General features: G+C 40.8%; 1 protein-coding gene across 1 annotated transcript in view; it reads right to left on the minus strand.

Annotated features, from left to right (window-relative positions):
* Positions 1 to 1,678: 1,678 nt before the first annotated feature.
* The window catches only part of SDCCAG8 (SHH signaling and ciliogenesis regulator SDCCAG8), a 114,259-nt gene continuing 92,995 nt past the window's right edge, over positions 1,679 to 22,942 (minus strand). Inside the window, exons 17-18 of the mRNA XM_059835129.1 lie at positions 3,659 to 3,785; positions 1,679 to 1,748 (exon numbers count right to left, since the gene is read on the minus strand). Of these exons, the coding sequence (XP_059691112.1) occupies positions 1,698 to 1,748; positions 3,659 to 3,785 (178 nt within the window). The 3' untranslated portion in view covers positions 1,679 to 1,697. The remainder of the gene's footprint in view (positions 1,749 to 3,658; positions 3,786 to 22,942) is intronic.

Genomic DNA, 22,942 nt, shown 5'->3' on the forward strand with positions numbered 1-22,942 from the left:
CTGGCTCAGCTGGCCAGCAACCCCTTCCGACAGCCGGGGGCTGTGAGGGGATCATCAATAGCGACAAATACTTATTTCTGTCAAACTGATGGACACCAAGGCAGATCCTGCAAGTGAGGAGCATCCCAGCTTTCAGAAACATACTGGGTGGGCAGCACTGAGGTTTCTAGTAATCTCAGTTTAGATGTTTGTTTGCTATGCTATGCACATTTGTATTTAGTACCTATATCGGAGGTGAGCTAAATATCTCTTATCCTCCTGACTTGGAGCAAGATGCAGTGTAAGACTTTCAAAGGTAGAAACTCAAAACCTGAATCTTTTGAAAACTTTCAAAACAAGAGGTGCAAATCCCATAATAAAACTTTTGACAACCTTCATGTGGACCTGAATATGTTATGCTGTACCGTTATTAAATATTAGTACCACCTATTAAACATTAGTGTAATGGCCTGATACACAGCCCATGCTGTAAGGTCAGGCCACATTATCATACTGGTCCTTTTTAGCTCTATGAAAATTACAGTGTGAGCATCTTCATCATGTTGTAGGCAGGTGGTTATTCTGAAATAATACTGAGCTGCTTTCAGTAGTAGGAGATTTAACATTATTATTTTAAAAGCATGTAATTCACTGCTGAGAATCAGATGTTTTGGAAAACTGTAGTACTTGTCTTGGTTACTCCTTCAACAAGGACGCTAAAAGCCTTTTAACTTATGTTGCCTGTAAGGGAATTCAGCACACAGCAGCCATCAGGCATTTCTTTTATGATGAATTTTTTTCATTCACTTTAAACCTCAGAATTTTCCTTACAATGTCAAATGAGTTTTCCATGAAAAATAGACTCTCAACACACCAGAATGTAACAGGATTTAAAGACATCTTTTTTTTTTCCCTCTTTCTTTCTTTCTTCTTTCCCTCCCATACAGCAAACACTAGAAATAAAAATTGCAGTGGAAGTAACTTGAGTTTTGAAAACAAATCCTATGAATGAAGGTTATAGTCAGTGGTTTGGTATTTGTCCTCTAGATCAGCTAGATTAAAATAAATGATGCAATTTAAAAATCTGGGACTTTTAAATTACAGTTAAGTAACTCTTACAAGGCGATAGGAACAGCTATAACTATGTAGCAGTGCTGTAATTCCAACAGCACTGCTCCAGATACCATTATTTAGACAATGTTTCTTTCAACATGACATTAAGTTTTATGATTTATTACAAAACAAATTGTAGCCTTTCTGAAGAAACAGAGGATTCTGCTTTCTCAGAAGGAAAATACTACTGGAAGTGACAAAACTAACCAATTCCAAATCAAAAGACAACACCCAGTGATTATCCAGACCAAAAAGTACCTATGGTAAAATCTTAGTTCTTCTAGAAGTTCCCACCTTTCCCTCCAATTTAAATCTTTAAGATTCTTTTTTTTTTTTAATTCTGTAAGGCAAACCTGTCTCTGCAGTGGAGTGCTCGTCGTAAATTCTTAAGTGCTTAAAAAAACAACAAGCAAAAACCTCCAACAATTTCAAACCCAAAATTGTTTCAAACTCTTCCTTCTCCCTTTTGTCTTGAAGTGTTTGCCAGATTCAACCCACATCTGCAAATAGTTTTAGTCCTCCTTTCCTCTCCCTCCCCTCTCTCTATATATAGGACATAGAAAAAATACCTACTTCTGCTCATTTCTCTTTATCCATCCAGGTTTTTACTTGATTCCATCTGTGTCCTGTTTGAGATCTGCATCCCGTTTTTTTCCCTGAAATACACAACTGCAGTTACTAGTGGTTTATGTTCTGAGGTACAAAAGCACATTTAGGTTAGTGTATTTTACATAATTTTTAAAAGATTAGGTATGATTGGTTTCTCCCCCCCTCAAGAAAAAAAATTTATTATAAAGGAGATCTGTTGAACAGTACAGTAAAATGTGGAATATGGTGTCACTTTCAACTTTCATCAACACCAATTCTGCACCTGATTTTTTCTCTATATATTTCTACACCAACTACATACATCTTTCTGTAGTTAAAATCTCCCACTTATGGTGAGCTGTTCTTTAGTTTTCTTAAAACAATTGTCTGATACTCCAGGCAGCTCTTTTGGGCTGAATTCCAATTCCCAAAGAACCACTGTTGCTTTAAATAGCTGCAAGTAGATTTTTAGGAGTCATTTTGTAATATTTTTTTTATATCATTCTTCTCTTCTGAGTGTTCTCAAGTTAAAAAGTATCCTCTGGAGCGCAATTAACTTGTAATGAACATAAAGAAGGAAGCTTTTGCCCGTCAAGTCTTGCTAGCAGTATAATATCCGAATGATTTTTTCCTCTTTTGTATGGGTTTTGTACTTCCGCCCAACTTCATAAAAGCACGCTCACTTCCAGATAAAATAGATTATAAATAACAAAATCCCTGTGGACCACGTAAAGGCTGTTCACATTACCAAGAGTGCTTCCCTTGAAACAGAAATTTTAATTTTCTTTTCTGAACCTTCTTAAACTATCTTATAGAGAGAGCACTATGATTGCTCTGAAATTTGCCAGTAGTTACTACATGCTGATAACCTTACGCTATCTTGAGCTACCAAGTTTGTCTACTACAACAGGAAATCCTGTAAAACCAAACTCACCAACACGATTAAAGGCAGAACAAAGTATGGATTTTATTCTTCTGAGTTAAACATTTATTAAATTCTACAGCTAAAAAGCCTATGAAAAATAGTATGATTTAACTATTTGAAAGTTCTAAGATGATTCATGTCCTGTTTACTGCTAGGTGTGCTACTGGACTGAATGTCTTTTGTAATCTTGTTAACAGAACTCCAGTTATCCTGGCCAAACTCACTAGTGTGCAAGTTAGAAAACATCATTCTGTGGTTGAAATAGTTCATTTACTTTTAGTCACAAAACAAGGGTTTGATTATTTGATAGTTTTACTGAAAACCTCATTCTGTGCTTGTTAGTTCTTCTTTTTTTGAAACAAGTAAATGAAAGACAAGGAAAAAAAAAACCCCACGCAGTCCTCTCCCTTATTTCCAAAGCACTGACTGCCTGAAGAACAGAGGCCAAAACAAAAGCAACAACAGCCCGTGAGAAGCCACAGCTTCCTAGAGACCACTGGAAGCGAGAGTCAGTCCTGCTAGAGATGCAGCGCAGTGGTTAGGGCTCAGGCAGGTTGATACCACATTCTCCATTTCACACTTGGGTGAGTGGTCATGGAGCAGCAGGAAAGATAAATGACTTTTAAAAATAAGGGGCAGGGGGAAACCACAAGGTGGTAGGGGGATGTAAGTCTGACAAATGTCAGCAAAAAACTCAAACTATCAACATCAAGCTACTGTTTAAATGTTAATGCTGTTAAAGAACGTATTTCCCTCTTCTCTGAAAAAGGAATACAAAATCTTCTGATAAGATAGGAACTGTCACCAGGAATAACTTCTGTCTCATTGTCACCTCAAAACACTTTCTTCATTTAGTTTAGGTTTAAGTGGGACTCAGGTCCAGCTACCAGCCTCTCTCCAATTGCACGGATTTTTATTTTTTTCATAAGGTAATGGCTTATTTAAAACAACAACAGCAATAAACCCCAACAGCTGACATGAGATTGCTGGCAGATTTCTCTGCTAAAGCTGCCGAATATTCCCCTCAGACTTTCTTTTCTTTCGGCACAGTACCTGTATTCGCAGAAGTTGCACCTCTTCTGTAAGCAGCTGCTTCTCTTTGAAGAGCTGATTCTGTTTGTTGAGCAACTCCACTAACTGCTGGGCAGTGGCCTGGCAGTGCTTGTCAAGCTGCTGTAACCTGGAAAAAATAGATAAAAGGGTTGCAGAGCATCTGAAGTTGGAGTTCATGGCAGAAGCTTTGATGTTTGCATTGGCGGGTGCAGCTCCCAGATGACAGAGCTCAGACTGGTGGTTGGGCTGAGACTAAAGTATTACTCCTAGGATGGGCATTTTATCTTTACACTTCAAATGAGCACATGACAGTACAGTGAATTTGCTTTGCCATTAAGTGACATCAGTAAAGACCGCAGGACTGCATCCTGATAGCTGTAGCTAAGCAAGTGGCACACTCTGTAGCTGCTTCAGTAACCGTCTTCCTGAAACACACACTCTAGCCCAGATCATAAATCCAAACATCCCACCCCCTGACAAACTGGACCTAAAGTGACAAAAACTTTTGTTTTCTGTCCACTGCTCTTTGCAACCTGGTCAATGCCCAAAACACATTACAGAATACAACATTTATTTCAAGTAAGCTTAGTGTTAATTAAGCACGTCAGCATAGATACTTTAATAGGGATTCCTGGGGAAGGATGTAAAGAGCCCATCACTCCAAAGGTCCTCCTCATCAGGGGCTGCAATACAGAGGGAACAAGCTGGTGGGTACCAGAAGGAACACACAGAGGCTTTTTGCTTACAGTTGAAAAACAAGTGCCCGAGTTGGGACAACCCTGCTGTAGGCAGGGCAACCGCACCTTTACTTCTTTAATCACAGAACCTGGTGTGGCTTGTTATGTCCCCAGTGACTGTTTATTACTCCTGCCATGAAAAATTTAAGAAGTCTGCTTGGGACCTGTAGCAAGGGTCGTAAATGCAAATAAGCTGGAAATTGTGTTTGTACATTAAATGCATTTCATTCTTTAATTAGAAGTCCTTTCGGATATCTGAGAAGCTTCTTGTCTTTAAATAACAGTACTCTAAAGAAAAACCTGCACATTTAAACACTATGCACTTAGGGAGCATGAACTGACTGTTTTTGTCAAAGTTAATTCTGGATCTAAACTTCGCACTTGCTTTTGTAAACTTATTTCTTGCTCAACACATTGAAATACAGCTTCAGCTGAACAAGGTTTTGAGGTTGTATCTCTGCTACGGGCTGTGTTTTTAATGGAATTAGTTCTATGCTTACAATAAGGCATGTGATTTTCTGAATCTTGCTACTTTCAGCTCCATGTAGTAGTTTTGACTTGTACAGCTGTCATAACTCAGCTAAGCTAATCACTCTGAATATTCACATTCTTAATCAGGATTGTTCAAGTAACTGCATTAGTAAACACCCCCAAATTTCTTGATAAAAAGCTAGGAAAATCTAGCTGAAACAAAATTGCCAAAATCTATGTCAAAACCAGTATTTACTGATCTGTATCTGCCAGCCAACTTCTTTGAAATCCAGCTGCAACGATCATGTAGCAATCACTGTGAACGTCCATATTTCATAGTGTCCTGTTCCTCTGCTAACGTTTCCTCGCAAAAGGGATTTGAGGAGCTGCAGGACCATCTCCTGGGGATCAGAACAAAACTGAACGCAGCTAGCTGCAAACAGCGACAGCTGGTTGTAAACATCCAATGAAGCAAACAAAACCACCACTTTGATAGCACAGGATATTCTACTAAATACACACTTATACACTGTGTGTCTAATTTCACACTCCCTATACCTTCCAAACTATACCATGTTGGTACAGGAGCTGTTTATGCTTCATTTCTTTACTGAAGGTGATTTCAGGGGTGTGGAACTTCAAAAAACAAAGCAAAACTCCCACACACAAACAAAACCAGACCCTTGTACTGTTCTTTGTTTTGTTTTTATAGACAGTAGCTTTTCCACGAGCATCTTGCTACCAGGGAGTGCAAGAACAACAGTGGTGGTTGCTGGAGGCAACGTCGTATGTTCAGACTGGAGAGCTGAGTTCTGCTCGCTACTTTGCCATTGATTTCCTTTAACTTGAGGAGGATATGTGACCTTACTGCACTTGATTTGCAATAAAGACATCTTTCAGTCCTTTATTTCTAGAGTACATATTACTTTATAGCAGTACTGGTAGGGAGGTGTAACTGGCAAGTGCTGTCTTCAGACAGCCAAGGGAAGAACTCCAGTGCTGCCCTACATATTTAAAGCCTTGAGGCTATGAAATCCTCCTCATGAATGAGAGCCCGACTCAGTAACTACCAACTACAGTCTAGATTCAGGCCCTTAGAATTTAAGTTTCTGCCGACTTCTACGTTCAGTTAATAGTTCACCTAATCTACTAGTGTTTCAGTCTGTTTTCAGAACAATCATACGGTCTTTGAGAGGCCCTCCAGCACAAAATTATTACTACTGGCAGCTAAAGACACGGGTAAGTACATAAGCCCCTCGATCCCCATCTCTGCAGCGACACAGCGAGCACTGCCCATGGCGGCACTAGGGCTGTTCTGGCTGCAAGAGCAAATGCTGCTGACGCAGCCCCGAGGGGAGGGAGGCCCTTCCCCAGCGTGCCTCTCCTCTCGTGGGGAGAAGGCTCCAGCTGAAGAGCCACCACTTCAGCGTGAGGAACTTCCTCCATCCAGTTCTGGCACCCAAGGAGACGTCATTTCCAGTTCATGTGAATTTTACATCAAAAGAACACTTTCTACTAGATACTCACAGGCAGCCCGTGCAAATTTCAAAACTGATGCTGGATACAAGCCTTAGCGCGCTCTATTGTAAAGGTCTATATCCTCAGATCATGCAAAGGGTGACTCAGATAAACTACTGTAAATAGAAGAGTCCTTAATTATGGCAATACTACTCCATTATGCTTTTCTGTTTTGTAACTTCACCACCCACCGTGTTACATTTAGACTGTCCCCTTGACCAGAGGGCGGAAGATAACACAGGCACTGAGCTGGGCTTGACTAGCAGGCCACAAGTTTACTTTTTATCATCTGTATCTATCGCCAGTGCTTGAGTACAGGATTAATAAGGTTCCTTTCATGATGGACAAAGAGAGAGTAGTTCTAGTCAGTCAGATCTCAGTCTGTGAATTCCCAAATTCTGTCTACCAGTCTGCTCTCCCGAAACTGCTGCCAAGCTGGCCCTTGGTCCGCACGCTGGGACTACCAGCCTGCTCCGGTGCATTTAGCTCCCGAGGACAGGCTCTGGGCCCTCTCACAGTATCTGCTATTACGTGTGACATGTGCAGCACAGCCACACATTCCCATATGCATTATATCTGGCCTGCCTGCTGATCTCGTAAATGATTCAAGATGAGAAATGAACAGCTCCACCCACATTCACTGTACTTCCCATATGTTACAACTGCACATCGATGCCTGCCATCATTTTTACAACTGGGTGACAGAACCTTCTGCACATTTTGCTAATACGAGTGAGTGAGGTTGCACGGTCACCACGTTCACTTTGGCAACACCACCTACCACGCAAACGTGTACTGCGTCCTGAGCATCTGAGTGACCACCGTATCCTCACCCTCCATTCCAAATGAGGTAATTTTTCCACCACAGTGGCAAGAGCTGTCCAGTTGGGATGTCGGGCGGCTGCTCCTCCTTGCCCTGGGAGTGCTGAAGGGCAGGAACTGACTCCACGCTCTGTCATGTTACTTCAAGGCACAAGGTGAAGACATGTAGCTCTTGAACCACATTACATTTGGACTACTTACAGGACAATCTGGCACTAAGGAGTAAGCGCCCATTTAGTAATAATACCACCCTTCAAATAATTTTCCAGTATCCACCCTAAACCAAAATGCCTATTTCTATATGGAGGCAGGAAAGAGGCAGCTTCGTGAGACAAGTGGTCCCACAGGAGGAGAACAAGACTGAAGCTGTAATAAATGCTTCAAGGTAAACGTTTTGCTCTGATTCTCAGTACTTGGAGCTCATATGCAGCTTTATGTTAGAACAGCTCCAAGCTACCTTGCTACCTTGTGCAGCTACAACCTGCAGAAGACTACATCTCTCACTCCATATAGCAGTAAAATTTGGATCTGAGACTAGGCTATAACATAGCCTGTCCAGAAATGAAATGGAAAGGGATAGAAAGTTTTTGTTACGTTTCGACAGCTCCGGGTAGACAACCACTGCAAGACCCTGCAGAAACTAGGTGAAACAACAAACACAAAGCAGAGCTTGGGCACCAAGATGAATTCCACCCAGCAGAATGAACTTCCATTGCATCCAACACCACAAAACTAGACTAGTACCCATCGTGTTACATTTGGATTGTCCCCTTGTCTGCAGCCTACAGACAAAAACAAAAGCTTCCCTCTTTTCTATAAAGACACATTGCTAAACCAGGGGCACCCACAAGACTCTCGCTGCAAACTCCCTACCCTGGGGGACTCACAGGTCCGTTAATCCGCAGGCAATCTGCAGTGAAGGGAAAAGCTGATACAACCTGTCAGCCCTCCTCTAGGTTTTCAAGTTGATTTGAAAGAAATTAATATGCAAGGATCTGTGGGCAGTGTCCATTCACCCTGCAGCGGGCATCAGTCCTTGACACAGCAGAGGCATTAAATGGTTATTTACTCTTTCAGTGCAGTCAGGTTACTGATGTAAAACGTTTTCACTCTGCGCCACGGAGCTGAATTTGCTGAAATGGTGTGACTGGATTGCAGCAACCTGCAGCAGCTAAATCACCAAATCCAATAACCACGCTGCATTTACTGGCACACATCTTAATTAGGTTTTAATACAAGTAATCTGATAACTACTTCTGGCCCGCCAGAGCAGAGCTGTCAGAGCTGAAGGGCTGTTATTGAGCGGCTCGCCCGGCGTGCTGCTGCGGCCGCTTCCCCGCTGACCCCGCTGAAGCCCCCCATCTGCCCGCTGCCACGGTAACGGGGGGCAGGCAGCCCATCGCGCCGAGCAGCGCCAGCGGCCGCCGGCCTGGGTGCTGCTGCCGCCGGGCACCCCGCGGCGAGGCCACCAGCACCGGGGCCACGGCTCCGTGGGCGAGGGGGTGCCGGGGCACAGCTCCTGCCGCCCCCCAAAACTACCAAGACCCAAAGTCAGGAGAATATGTCACTGTGCAGCAAACTGCCTTCAAAAAACATCTCCCTTGCCAGGGTGAGATACCGGCGCCAAGCTATGGGGTCTAATGTCACTCTCGCATCGCTCGTTTGCCTGCAGGTGGACACAGCGATCAGAGGCTGCTTCTGGTTGCAAGGTGGAAAATGGGGGCAATGCCGCAGACCCCCGCGATGCTGCGGAGATGCAGCTGAAGGGGACTCTGCCCCAACACAAAGGCAGCGCCAGATCTGGTAATCGGCCATTTGTGAATCTCAAATGTTTTTAACACACTATCAATTTTAAAAGCAAATGCAGGTTTAAAAACAAGGTGGTTACAAAAAAAGGGAGCAAGCCAATTAGAAACGAAAGCAAAACCCAGCAAACTTTCCATCAGCAAACTTCTACCCCCATTATCTTTTTTTTCAGGACATCCTACAGATTTGCTATCATGTACTAAGAGTGATGTGAAGTGTTTAAATTGTGGTACTCAACAGATGATAGTTGTACTACAACACGTTAAAGGATTTCAATTTGTGTATTCCAATAGTCAAGAGTTAGTTAGGAAATGCCAGAGCAAAGGTTGTCTGTGCAACTCCTTCCCACCCTGGCTCCCACCTCCGCTGCTGTTCCCCTGGTTGGCCTCACTGATCTCTTCCCGAGGCAATTACCCACCACAACCCTGCTGAACAGTTTCAGCCTAAACCACAATTTTTGGCAAGCCTAATGAGATCAGAAAGAACTTCAGCGGTGTCTTATAACAAGAAGCATCACACAACCTTAAATACAAACTCCAGTGATCACAGCTAGTTCCTGACACAGGTGGAGCAGGCACTGCCTAAGGCAACCTCCTGCTATATATAAATCAATGACCAGGCTTGCTTTGCCTGTGTGAGGGTCTTGGAAAGCCAGACTTGCTGCCATGCAAAGAATTAAGGTGTACGGCTGGTGCTCACGGTGAGCTTGTTTCTGCAGCCACAACTGCCCCAGCTGCTGCCACTGCCCACCCCTCTTGCAGAGACAGCAGCACAGGTCCCCTCTGCTTTTCACCTCAATCTGCTACTTTTCTGTCTTCGCTTTTCATAGCAGAAGTGATGTGGCCTTTTTCATTAAGGCAGCAAAATTTATATTCACCACCTCTTCATATCTTGAATCAGCTTTGTAGACAACTAGGACATTTAAACCAGTAGTAAAATTAGTTCTCCTATGAGGAACCTGCATCTTCATTATGGTTTGCAGCATCGACAAATTCGCACAGTAAATTTTGAGGTAACTAAGTAAGTCTATAAATTTATAAATGCAGACAAATAGCAAATTATCCCCCGAAGTTTCACTAGTGTCCTAAATGGCTAGTTACTTAGGATCTTGAGCCATAAATCAGGACCTTGAGACAACCTTGAGTGACGAGCATCTGAGAGAAGTCTCCGTATGCTCCCAAAATTTAAAGAGGAACATCTATACTACCCGTCCTTTAACTGAACTCCATTTTCCCTTCTACCTTCAAAAGCAAAGCACTATGATCCACCTTTCTCATGTTAATGAAAGCAGCAAAGCAGAAGAGAACCACCCCACCCCTCCAAAAAAAAAAAAAGAAAAAGCAGCCGTAACAGCGAGTAGGAACTAAGGACAGTGAATGCGCCTCCTCAACTCTGTCACACTGGAAGTCCTAACTTCTAATAGGACACAAGGAGACAGTTTAGGGCACATTAAAACAAGTTTCCCACCCTCTGAAATCTCTGTCAAAATTCTGTTGCCACATAAAAGGCCAAGACTGTCATTTGTTCAGGCAAAGAAGGAATTCAATCTATACCACTTCTAGCTTAGTAAGGTAAACACTTGCCCACACTACAGGCAGAACAAACTCATCCACCTTATGTTAACAGATGATAACTGGAGACCAATATCCCCTGCACAGTTTGGAATCGGACACCTAAGAAGAAAATGTCCACATTTCACCATGAAACCCTTGACCCAGGTGGTTTTCTATCACTTAATTTTTTTTTTTTTTTAAAATGTGTATTGGGTAACCTCTAAATTCGCTTTCACTAAAGGCACTCTTAATTTTTCCACATACTTTTAAAGAAGTGCCTATAGTACATCATCTTCAGTAAGATAACAATCTTCGCATGCCATAACAACAATTATAAATAGGGTTTAATTAAAAGTTTACAGAAGAACACTAGCTTCCCCTTTGTTTCAGATGTCATCACCGACTATTAGAATATATCTTTACTTCCACAGCTGGCCCAACAGGTTAAAAAAAGAGAGCACATAGGACTAATCCTGGGCTTCTAATAGCTGATGTCTAATGGGCTGAAGAGAGAACATTAGCAGCCTCCTCTTTAGCAGGGGGGTGTAGCAGCTGGGCTTAGCTGGTATGATGGCCACTTTTAGCCCTCCTGGGTTTTGACAGGAAGGAAACAATGAAAGAGAATGGATGGCGGGCCGGAAAAGATAGAGGTGAAAGTGTCACTAATGTCTATTTGTGTTTGAATCCCTAGGCTTAAGAGAGGTGTTTCTCCTTTAAAGGAATTCAAAATAATATAATCTATGCTAAGAATATGAACTCTGGATCAGGTTTGCTCTAGAGAAAAATAGTTCTGATTACTATTTTCTGCCTATTGCTGAAAAATGTTTAATAAAACAATTCTCCAAACCATTTAGGCTGACTATTAGAGTGCTGTAAAATACCTCCGGGGAAAGAAAAGGAGGCAGGGCTTGCAGCAGATATATAATCAATATAATCCTGTAACATTATAGTCAGACTCTAATTTTTTTTTTCCTTTTTTTTAATATGTTCACCTCTCTCTGATTTTGTTACATGCCGTACAAAACAGATTTTGCCCCGTTTCTCAATCAGAAAAGAGAGTCTTGATAATGTTATGATGAGACGTATATCCTATCAAGGTTTCAAAAGTGGCCCCCTCATGTTTATAAGGATCATTCCACAAGGTACATATGTCCATTACTGAAGTATTTTTTCCTGAACTTGTTTTACTACTTACAACATTTTTTGTTGCTGGTTTACCTTCTGTAAATGTGTGCTCCATTCTCCCCACTGCTTACTCCGATTCCTATTATTTCTTTTGTTACCAGACAAACGCGAACCTTTACAGACTGCTAGTTGGTGTCCACACAAAACAATCACTGTATCTGGGTTGGAGACACTGTGAATTTTTTAATGCAATCTGCCCAATCTGAACTCTTTCCTTCAGAAACACTTTGCCTTTAAAAAGAAATTCCCAGCATGAACCTCATCAGAAGCGACATGTAACAGACAGTACATGTGGTGTTTGGGCAGGCAGCAGAGAACTGAAAAAGAAGGTTTCACTTATTCTATCCCATGGCATGTGCAGAACGTACATGTGGCCCAAGCTGACATGAGGCATTTGAAGCAAAAAAAACCTGCTAAAAGCATCAGCTTCTGTTAATTTACTTTGTCAGACATTGTCTTAATTAAAAAAATACTACCGCTAGAAAGGGTAGTGCTGCTGAGCTACAACTGCTTCAGTTGTTTCTGACAGTCGCAATCGCAGACTAACAGAAGAGCTTTGGGTTCAGTCCTGCTGTCCTCACTCAGCCCAGACTCTAGCTGCTACCGGCAAGGACTGCAGGTCTCTATTACAAAGAGCATAAAGCTTCTGTTTATGTTTATAGCTATTAGTACCTGTGTTTGCAAGGTAAAATGTTTCTCACTAGTGACCTTGCAAATGGGAGCTCAATAATGCCAGGTACAGTCCTTGTGATTTTTTTGGTTATCTGCAAGGAAGCCTTCCCAGTTTAATAACTATATATCATAGTCCTTCAAAAATGTTCTTCAGCATAAAAAGCAAGGCTACTATACTGTATAGTTTGACCACTATAAAAATAAGCTCTAAAAATATCAAACACAAAGTGTTAAATATTTATGTAGGCATCACTCATTAGTTTCTTTGCTTAAACCCCATCACCCTTATTCCCACACCAGAGCTACAAATATGCCCCTCTTTCCAGTTCATTTCAAACAAGTGATTTTGCAGGTGATATACATTTGCTTATCTTCAGGGTTCACACCAGGTTAATGGAGTTTTCATAAATTACAGTGAAAGTAATGATAGATGTAAGATTTGTATGGAGTGTAGTTTTATGCTCGTGACACACAAGATGAGGATTATGACTTTAAATTGGTGACAGAGATAATTTTTCTGTGCAGCATATTCAGAGAGATGTTTTCCATACAAGGCCCTGTTGCTCTCTCCACACAGACCAGATTGCTTCCATTTGTGAACTTCCCAAATCTGGCCTACTCCCCTTCAAATACAGCTCTATCACACATGTTTATTTTCCAAAGTTACTCTGCCTAGGAAACAAATATGAGAATAGGGGGCACATATTGAGTGAGGATCTAGAGAAATGGCCGGGAAGCAGGTCAAGGTGGGCAGAGGAGCCTAGGATGTACATGAGACGTAGGGAAGAGCTGTGCTCAGATACGCGTGGATATACCCAAGGGACCTGAGGAGGCTTCAGCCTCTGTTTCTCCATTAGCGCTGGTTGGCCAAGCAAGCATGCTCCCACCTCAAAGGGAGCTGCTGCTGTCATGCAACACAGCACTTCAGACCAGGGCTGTATGCGCTTGGGACCAGCCCCAATCTCCCCAGGTCCCTCGGTACGCCATAAACCAGTTCTGCGGAGACTGAAGGGAGAGTCACAGCATCAAGGAAACACCAGCTGGGGGGAATGTAACACGGAAGACCAAATGTAGGGGAAGCGGTGAGGGTTACAAAGAAAGATTTTTGCATTGAGAAGGGTTGAGGGGAACGGAGTTTCATCCTGAGAAACCAGAGGTTTTCCAGAAAATGAAAAAAGCTGGAGGATCTGAGCAGTATTGTCAGCCCACCTCAGCTCTTGTGAATACAGAGACTATATTTTGGACTATATTGGACTATATTAAAAACACAGTGAATTTGCATGTGAAGTTAGTGAAAACTGCAATTGCTTAGAAGCACTGAAGGTAAGCAGGGAAGCATTTCACAGAAAATACATCTTAAAAGTGTATTAGTACATTATAGACAGTATTACACTCTCTGTAAGAGAGCGGCTATTTAATGATGTATCTATATTAGTCCAATTGTGCTCTGAATTTACTGCATCAAGCCCAAAGACTAAACTCAATCATTGCTATGAAATAGAGGAATTTTATTCCTGCTTTAGAGGCAAATATCATTACAGTTATCTTCAGAATAACCATTAACCCCTCCACAATAAGGAATACAGCTGCAACCAGGCAGTTTGGAGATGAGTATCAGCACACCCAGATCACAGCCAGTGGGAAGGGTCAATTATGCCTTTCTGGTGGCAGCAGCTTAGCTTGTGGATGAGAATAGCTGCTCTAGTGTCTCTGGAATAGCAGCACAGGGCTGTCAGGAGTACCATGCAAAATGAGCACAACGTTGGCTCCAGCCCGGCTCTCCCATGTCACAGCTCGGCACACCAGTCAGCAGTCACCGGACCCAGCAGATGCATCCCACCATGGTAAGACTATTGGCACTTTCCAGCAGTAGAATTCATTCTGTCCACAACTGTGCACGTGCATGCACAGTCTCTTCTGTTTCCACCGTATTTTAATTATTCTCAAAAATTCTAGCAAAACTATCAGTCTTTTCATTGCTACAAGTTGAAATAAACGTGTTACTCATTTTCTTGACATGCCTTCAATGTCACTATAGGAAAAGAAGAGTACTTTCCCCCTTAGATTACATCAAAAGGTCTTGCTTAGTTTTGTTAGGTAAATTAGGCTTTTCTCGTATTACCTCCCCATGTTCTAGACTTTCAGTGATAAGCACCGGTAACAGGTTTATGAAACAAATGTTTAAACAAGAAAGCTCAGAAGTCTTGATGTGCTTTTGGGAGCTGAACATTCTCACTCACATAAGTAGCTGGACAATTAAAATTAAGTGCCTGAAATCACTAGTAGTAAATTAAGAAAACAAAGCTGGGTCTCTTTGTTTAGAAATACAACCATGGTTTTTGTTCTTCTAAGTAGGGATACAGAAGACAAACATGTATGCAAAATGAGAAGCAAGAGATCCACCTACTATCAATCAATTACTTGCCTCTCTAGACTTGGTAACCTCTGATACTGCTGCTGCAGCACAAATATATCATTACTCAAAATTCACTATCGGAAAACCTACCCAGAGAAAATGGGACATTTCTGAATGAAATGCACACTTTTGATAATGTGCACCACAATGTTGGTGAACTCACAAGCTAACACGGTGCAGAAAACATCCTGGGTTTCTGAAAGACTGTGAAAGCTCAGGAAATGCCCCAAGAGAGCCCGAGGTCCCCACTGGGGCTCACTGGTCCAACTACACTCCTCCTTAACAGCCACCACAAGAGCCTTCCAGAGAGATGCTGGTGGTCTTGGCACCACTCCTGATGGACAACTGTCCACCTCACACCCGGCTCAGCCTCGGCTGAGGCGAGGTAATGAACAGGCTGGCAAAACGAACCCAAGTCTCCCTCCCGAGGGAGGATACTTTTGATCAGTGTTGAGCAACATATGCAGGCTTGAGCAGGGGGGCATGCAGGCAGCTCAGGAAAAAGCGGGCGCTGCTGTAACTAAACTGCAGATTAAGCTGAGGACTGCTGTTTGCTAAACTCCAGATAAGGAACCTTCTGGAGAGTAAGAAAAAAATTAAAGAGAAAAATGAGCAGTAATTGTACTTTTAAATTATTGTGACTTTAGGCTGTATTAGAGCAGCATTTGTCTCAGTTTAAGATAGTGTATTTTTCAGATCCTCAGTAGGGAAGATACTTCTGTAGTTAATGGTTTGTTTCTAATGTCTCTGAAACCATAATGTTACCGCTCAGCAACTATTTACCTATGAATGAATATTTGGGCATCCCTCCTGTTATCTCCCTACACAAAAATTGTGATATGGGATCATAATGTACTTAAAGTCCCTTCAAACAAAATAATCCTCATTTTATTGAACTCCTTTACTGCAACATCAGATCTTTAATTTCCTTTGAAACAAAGAGTATCGGTGAGATAAAACTGCATTTAAAGGTATACTAAGAGGCCTGATTTCATTGAGACATACAGAGGAGTTTAGAGTTCTATTGTGTGACAGTAGAGAAATTACTAAAACCTACTTCTGTTACAGATCTGGACATAAAAGCTTTCATCCTGATCCAGAATAACTCCTGTGAGCTGTAATGTGAACTACAGAGACTCACGTAAAGCACACAAAACCCCACCAAGAGCCCAATCCTGTGTTGCTAAAAAAAAAAAAAAAAGGAATTTTGCCTTTAATAGGAGCAGGCCCCTTGTTTGCATAAAGAGCAACTTGTCAAACAGAACAGGAAAGCCAAGCTGGTACATTACAGCCGCAAGCACAATAGCCCCAATCTTGTTTTTAACCAAGCAAATCCCAGAGAGAGCAGTTTTCCCCCCAAAATCTGGGCATCGGCTACAAATTCAATGAATCAGTGTCTCAAAGTGTTCACGAAGGATGCAGGGAATTTGCAGAAGGGCATGAGCTTCTCATTTCAAAGAGAGGGAAACTGTATGTTTTCATTATAAAAAATGAGGGTGTGAAAAAATCCTAGACACACAATAGCTCTCTTTCAAGTATTAAACTTCAGAATTAGATCTCCCAAGTTTCCCGTATGTTAAAAGAAGAACACAGAATAATGATCTAAAAATCCTTCACAAAAAACCAACAAGCAAGGATGAAGCAGTACCCGCCTGGGGGCCAATTGCCTCTCCAGCAGCGGTAAGGCTGTTACTAGGCTTGCAGTACCATTTGTTCCATTACACAATCTCCTGAAGCCTTTTACAGAGAGCTAAAACAACTGCCTGTACCAACACGACACATGGCTTTCCATCCCGACTCTTTGCTAATCCAGACGCTCCAACCATCTTTCTTTAAGATGCCATATGGTTGGCAGAAGCCTGTAGATCTAGCAGCACATCTGCTTGTATGTTACTTCTCCCCTCCAACTCCCCCCTCCACACCACAAAAGAGAGAGCAAATAATTATTTAACATGTAACCAGTTAAACTGCATTTAAAGAGGACGGGAATTATTTAGCTCTAGATATTTTTAAAATATAGATTGCCACAGAAGATTGTTTGTATCTCAGTGATTTAAGAAATACAGAGAAACAAAGAAATGAAAGGCACACGGGCAAAATGATCACTGCATTTGAATTATTTAAATGACTGCCATTTCAGACCTTATGCCCTAAGATTTATTTCCCACATTAGTGTGCCACTGAAGAAGGGACTGAATTTTCTCTCTGCTTTTGTCAGAGGTGAATCAGACAAGCAGACCAGGAAACTGTAATACACCAAACCATGCTTTGTTAAGCAAGCGGAGTGAGTCTGTATGCTAATGACTCTGCAGGAATACACTGACACACTGATTTTTTTGGTGTGATGAGCAAAGATTATTGACACTGTTGAAATCCTGGTTGCACTGGCATGCAGGCACCCAGGTTGTCTCTTTAGAATCCAGACGCTAGGAAGACAGGCTGCAAAAATAATTTTGTTTGTGATGAGTTATCATTTGACCATTTATGACATAATTGACTATAACAGAAAAGAAAATATACACTTTGGAGCCTGAAATTAAAAAAAAAGACCTCGAACACAGAAATTATACATAAATGCTCCTATAAAACTCTCATCGACCACTCCGTAATGAATAACCATCTCAGTTAACGAAGGACAGGCAGAGATGGAAATTCGTAAGGACAGACGGCACAATTTTGCAATTCTGTCTGCTGAGGATTTGCAGCACCTTTTGTTCAGAAACACTATTTCCTCGTTGAACTTTTTATGCTTCAGTAAAATAAGACATCAAAGAGATAAAAGATAACAGCTCTACCTCAAATGCTGCTCACATGTATTGTTCGTGTGATTATCTGTGCAGAGAGAAGCAGTATGTAGCATAAGGACCGTGAAGCACATGTGTATGTTCTAGCATTTTTCAAGAAGAACAGAAACTAGACATGTATTTGCTCCAAATAGTCTCCCAAATCAACTCTCCATTGCAATGAGCACAGAACATTCCTCTGCCTTCACAAAACCAGCTTTTCCTTACAATATGGGAATGCTTGTTCTCAACTAGATAATGTACAAACTGTTTTTTTCCTCAGCTCCCTCAGGAGTTAAGAGTTCCTAAACAAATGATGGGAGACCATGTCCTCCCCTCACAGAAAGAGCTGACCAGTTTGAGGCTTTGGTTCAAACCAGCACTTTTGAGGATCCAAAATTGTTTCTAAGCTGTTTATTTATGGCTAGTACTTTCCTCCCCCCCCCCCCCTCCCCCCCCCCATCTCAAGGCTATTTTAAATTTCATCAAAATTGCTTTGGATAGTTTTATATAAAAACAAAATTAAAAAGCCACTTTCTCCTCCCATAATTATCCTCCCATAATTCCACTTTTTTTCCTCTTTTCCTTAAGAAAAAGATGACAGAAGTTCAAAACACACTTGAATTTCAAAATGTAAAATGTGGCAATGTATTCAATGATGTAGCAATTTAGCTCAGTTTAAATTTGATAGGGCTTGATTTACCAGTTATAATAAAGAACTATATAGAGGGTGTTTACAGTAACAAGAATTGTTTGTAAAAAATTACAGATTAAGATTTCAGTTAGTTCTATGCACACTCTTCAAAACTTAAAAAAAATCAACAAAAAAACTCCCCAACCTCTTGGATTATTCTCTTTCAGACCTCGTGTGTTTTGCACACATTTCTGATCAGTAATCAATTTTCATTTCAGGTGTTAATGCCCAGGCTTGGCCCACCTGCCCCAATCTTCTTAGAGCATTCTGGGAGACGAGACACAAATTTTTTTCCAATCATCTGATTGTACGTGTTAACTTACTTTATTTTCCTAGATGGAGGGGTCTTTGCATTTTCCTGAAAGAGTCTCAAAAAACTCAATAGCACTTAATGGGTCTACAAATGCCTATTTTATCCTTTGGGTTCTTTTGGATAGCAAAGCAATAATCAACACAGCAGGATGTCTTCTGAACTGATCAGGTCAAAACCAATCATCTATAACCACATTTGGTACGTCTCTGAACATCAGCTGTGACTGAAGTTCCAGAAAAAGACGTGCTTGGAGAGCTCTCTCGCCCCATCCCAGTCCCTCACCAGCACGTTCCAGTACTGCCCTCCCTTCAATAAAAGCCTGTACAAACATCAGAAACAGAATTTCAGAAGCAGAGGAGCTGGCCAACAGAGGTTCTTTGCATATGTGAAACATACATTGGATTAAGCATTTCAGAATTTAAATTTACTGTTTAGGCAAAAAGTGTGGTCCTAGATTTAGGTATGAGACAGAATTAACTTTGTATATGTATGTTCTGTATCTTCTTGTCCCAGAACAGGTGAATGAAAAGAAACCATGTGTCAAGTCATGGCCAAGACCCGCTGCAAACTATATCATCGAAATAATGTAAATCCTGCATGCTTTCTTATTGCTTGCAGGCTAAGAAAAAATAATATACTTTATTCTCTTGACAAGCAATGGAAAATTATGAAGGTGCAGTGTACATCAAGATCTTCTCCCTTGACTGCAGAGTGTAACTGCACTGCTTCTTACATGTCTAATGGTTTCTGATCGAAAATGCCACTGAGTTCAGTGGATTGCAGTTTGGACCACTTCAGGAAAAGATTGGGTCTGACAAAGAATCTGCTGTCGTATCTTGATCATAGCTACAAATGCAAAACAAGTGGTTTTTGGGTTTGTTTGGGTTTTTTTTTGGGGGGGTGGAGGAGTAGGGTGAGGGTTTTAAAGAAAAGACAGTTGTTCTTATATGGAATAATCAAGAATATAAAAACAGGTTTAAAGCTTGTGGTATTTATATTCTAGGTATACCTGAAATGTCTGATATAAATAAATAATAATTATAAATCATCTACCCACTTTTATTGGGCTTTTCATTTGTAACTTGTAGAAACAACAGAATTTCTACAGTAATCTGTAGAAACAACAGAATGTTTTTCCTCTTTTGAGACAAAGAGAAATGGGGAATTGAAAGCAAAACCCTTTCAATTTGAAAAGGACTACATGGGCAAGTGGGGATATTAACAAGGGAATTAATTTCTTCCTTCATAACCACATGAATGCCCTCAGACATCCATTATCAAAACAGAAAGCATAGAACTGCTACACTGAAAAATAACTACACTTCATACTGGCATTTTTAATTTTGCAACTCCTGTTTTGGTATCATTTCTAGTTCTGGATGGTGACTTCTTGTACCCAATTTTAAGGATAAAATAAGAAAATATACCTTATAGAGAAATTAAGTAATCAATAAGGTATCTGAAAGATTTCAATTAACATTTCTACAAGTTTCATGGTATTCAAACTATTCTAATGTAATCAGTTTTTATTATTCTCTTAGGTATCAGCTGATCATATTTTAATAGTCAGAGTGAGTCTTCTGAATTGCCTAGGAGCTTATTTTGCTTATGTGCATAACAATCCCAAGTAGCAAGCTTTTTTTTTTTTTTTAAAGAAGCCCAACAAGTTTGGCTTTTGCTTATATATTCTAAAACTTGTCACTAAATTGAAAAGAATGTTTGCAGATTAAATATGAGAAAACACAGAAATTGCAAAAATGTCCAAGATGTTCTGCACTACCTAAGTTCCAAATTTCTACAAGTGTGAGCTCCGGAACCATTATTTGGGCTTTTAAACTTTGCCTTCCTCATCCAACACACACAGATCATGGAAACATTCAGCCTCCATGTTGCAGTTTGTAACATACAAAGTGCACATGAACAATACATTCCCTGATGAATTATTACTTATTCAATGATAACATATATTTTACCATATACAAGTATTGTGACCTATTACTGCAAGTTGCACTTGCATTTATTTCTACAGCTTTGTAGCATTTTGACTTCTGAAATTTTACTTGCAATCTGATGTCTCCTCCATCACAGCACTGTTATAATCAAAATTAATAGGCGAAGATAGTCTTCTAAAATTAAACTCTGATCTGAAAGGTACATTTGAACATTTGGGGATCTCTCTTCAGATGCTGACAGGGAGACATGTGAGCGGATGTAGAGAGAATCTGGATATATGGTTCACATATGGGCCTAGCAAGAGCAATCTTTTCATATAAAGATACTATTTCTCATGCTAAGTCTACCTTGTTTTCTAATGTCAGCTGAAAGGAATGTTAGAATCTGGGACAGTTTTCCGCATCAGAGTCTGTTATTTAACTGCCTGATGTCAGAATTATTGTCTCTTTTCATAGGACCTCTGTCATTTGGGCTTTTTGTTTTGAGTTTTTTTGAGGGTTGGCTTGTTTGTTTAAGACTACCAATGCTACACCCTCTTAGGAAATCCTATTCTTCTGGCTTATTCTTGCACCCAAAGCACCCTGAAATGATTAAGGTAAGCCAACTGATAAAGGATTTTTTTGGTTTTTTTCAGTGTTGCATTAGAGTCACGAGATTACCACTGATTCAACTGTTACAAAAGAAATCTGGTATTTGGGATTGCCAAGCACTGAATTTTTTTAGCAGAAGTCCGTCATCTGAATCTAGATCCAAATATACAGGTCCCACACACTATGCTACACTAATTGTCATTTAGGGCTTCCTTTTGTACAGCACAGAATCCAGTATGTCAGCACAACACAAAAGCAATGAGTAGGAATAAGTGGAAAATAAATCTTGGTTGCTAAGTTAGCCTGGCATGTAGTAAAAGTTTGTGTGAAGCCACATACCATATGACCCGAAGGCTCATTTTGCTCAGAAAGCTACAGTTTAGTTAAAAAAAAAAAAAAGAAGTGCAGTAGAAAGGAAATCCAGTTGCAGACATGCAGAAGGCAGGACTTGTACTATCACTCATTGTAGGAAAATCTATTACTTTACCCTGAGCAGCATATAGCCACACCTGAAGCACAAAAATTTTGCTCAGAGCAGTCTGGAAGAAAAGTACCAACATTCATTAATGCCTACCGCTCAGAACACGCAACCATTTCACAGCTTTATCTTAGAAGACGTTAGATAATATCAGCACAGCATTATTTCCACAGAGCACACAGGTGACCTTAAACCAGCAATACCAGGATCTGTACCACAGTACAAGTAAAACTGAAGCACAACACTTGGAGAAGAACTGCTGTAATTCAAAACAAAATGCTCAGAAGTATCTGACAGCTGCCAGAACTCAAAACATTCAGAGGATCACAAAATGACCACAACTCATGTTTCATGGATTTAAAAACTGAAGAAAACCGAACACAGTAGCACCTCTGAGCTGTGCAATCCTAAGCAACGGCATCAACTGAGAAAAAAGCAGTGGAATATGGAACAAAACATGCAAGCACGCGAGGTGCTGTCCAAGCTTACCTCAACTTAGGGAAAATACTCAGGCAAGGAGGTTGAAGGCAAAAGGTGCCTCTTAGAGCTGCTAAATTATTTTGTAGCTAAGTCATTACAGTGACAAAGGGGCTTAATGGTTTGCAGCTACCTATAAATCACAGGGTTCACAGACAGGTCTTCATTTAGTTCCCCACGCCCAAAAGAAATGAAAAATTCTTCTTAATTCAGGGTCCTAATTAGGATGATAATTGCAAGAAATCCCAAACCATCACACTTGACAATAACAGTCTATGTGTTTACACTCAGACTCTGTTGTAGCATATTGTGGGGAGAACACTAAGACTTAAAGTACACTAAACAAAATACGCTACCTTACCTAGTTGGGGTCTGAACTTGGTTCCAAGTTTTGAAGGAGTCCAGGGCTTTTGAGGGAACTCAGTCAACAATTCAGGCAAAGATTTCTTCAAAGGATAAAAAGGCTTGATTTTTTTTTTCTTTTTCTTTGTCCTCCTCTTTTCTTTTTTAAATAAAAGCAACATCTCTGATTTGTGAGCACAGAGTTTTGAAAGGAAGGGAGAGAACACCATTACAAATAGCAAGCAAAGCTTTTAGTTTATGAATCCACTATTTCATCCATGAAATATCCAGGTTGCCTTCATCATCATTTCCAAAACACCACATTATATAAGGCAACAATGGAATACTAGGCTGGTCTGTTTCCCATATTTTTAGTTGGCTCAGCTGGAAAGTGAATACAGGCTATTGCCCCAGGATGAGTGAATAATTTAACTCAAATGCAATTTTGCACAAAATTACTTTCACGACTAGGAA

This window comes from Gavia stellata, chromosome 2 (assembly GCF_030936135.1).
Source record: "Gavia stellata isolate bGavSte3 chromosome 2, bGavSte3.hap2, whole genome shotgun sequence".
Classification (NCBI taxonomy): domain Eukaryota; kingdom Metazoa; phylum Chordata; class Aves; order Gaviiformes; family Gaviidae; genus Gavia; species Gavia stellata.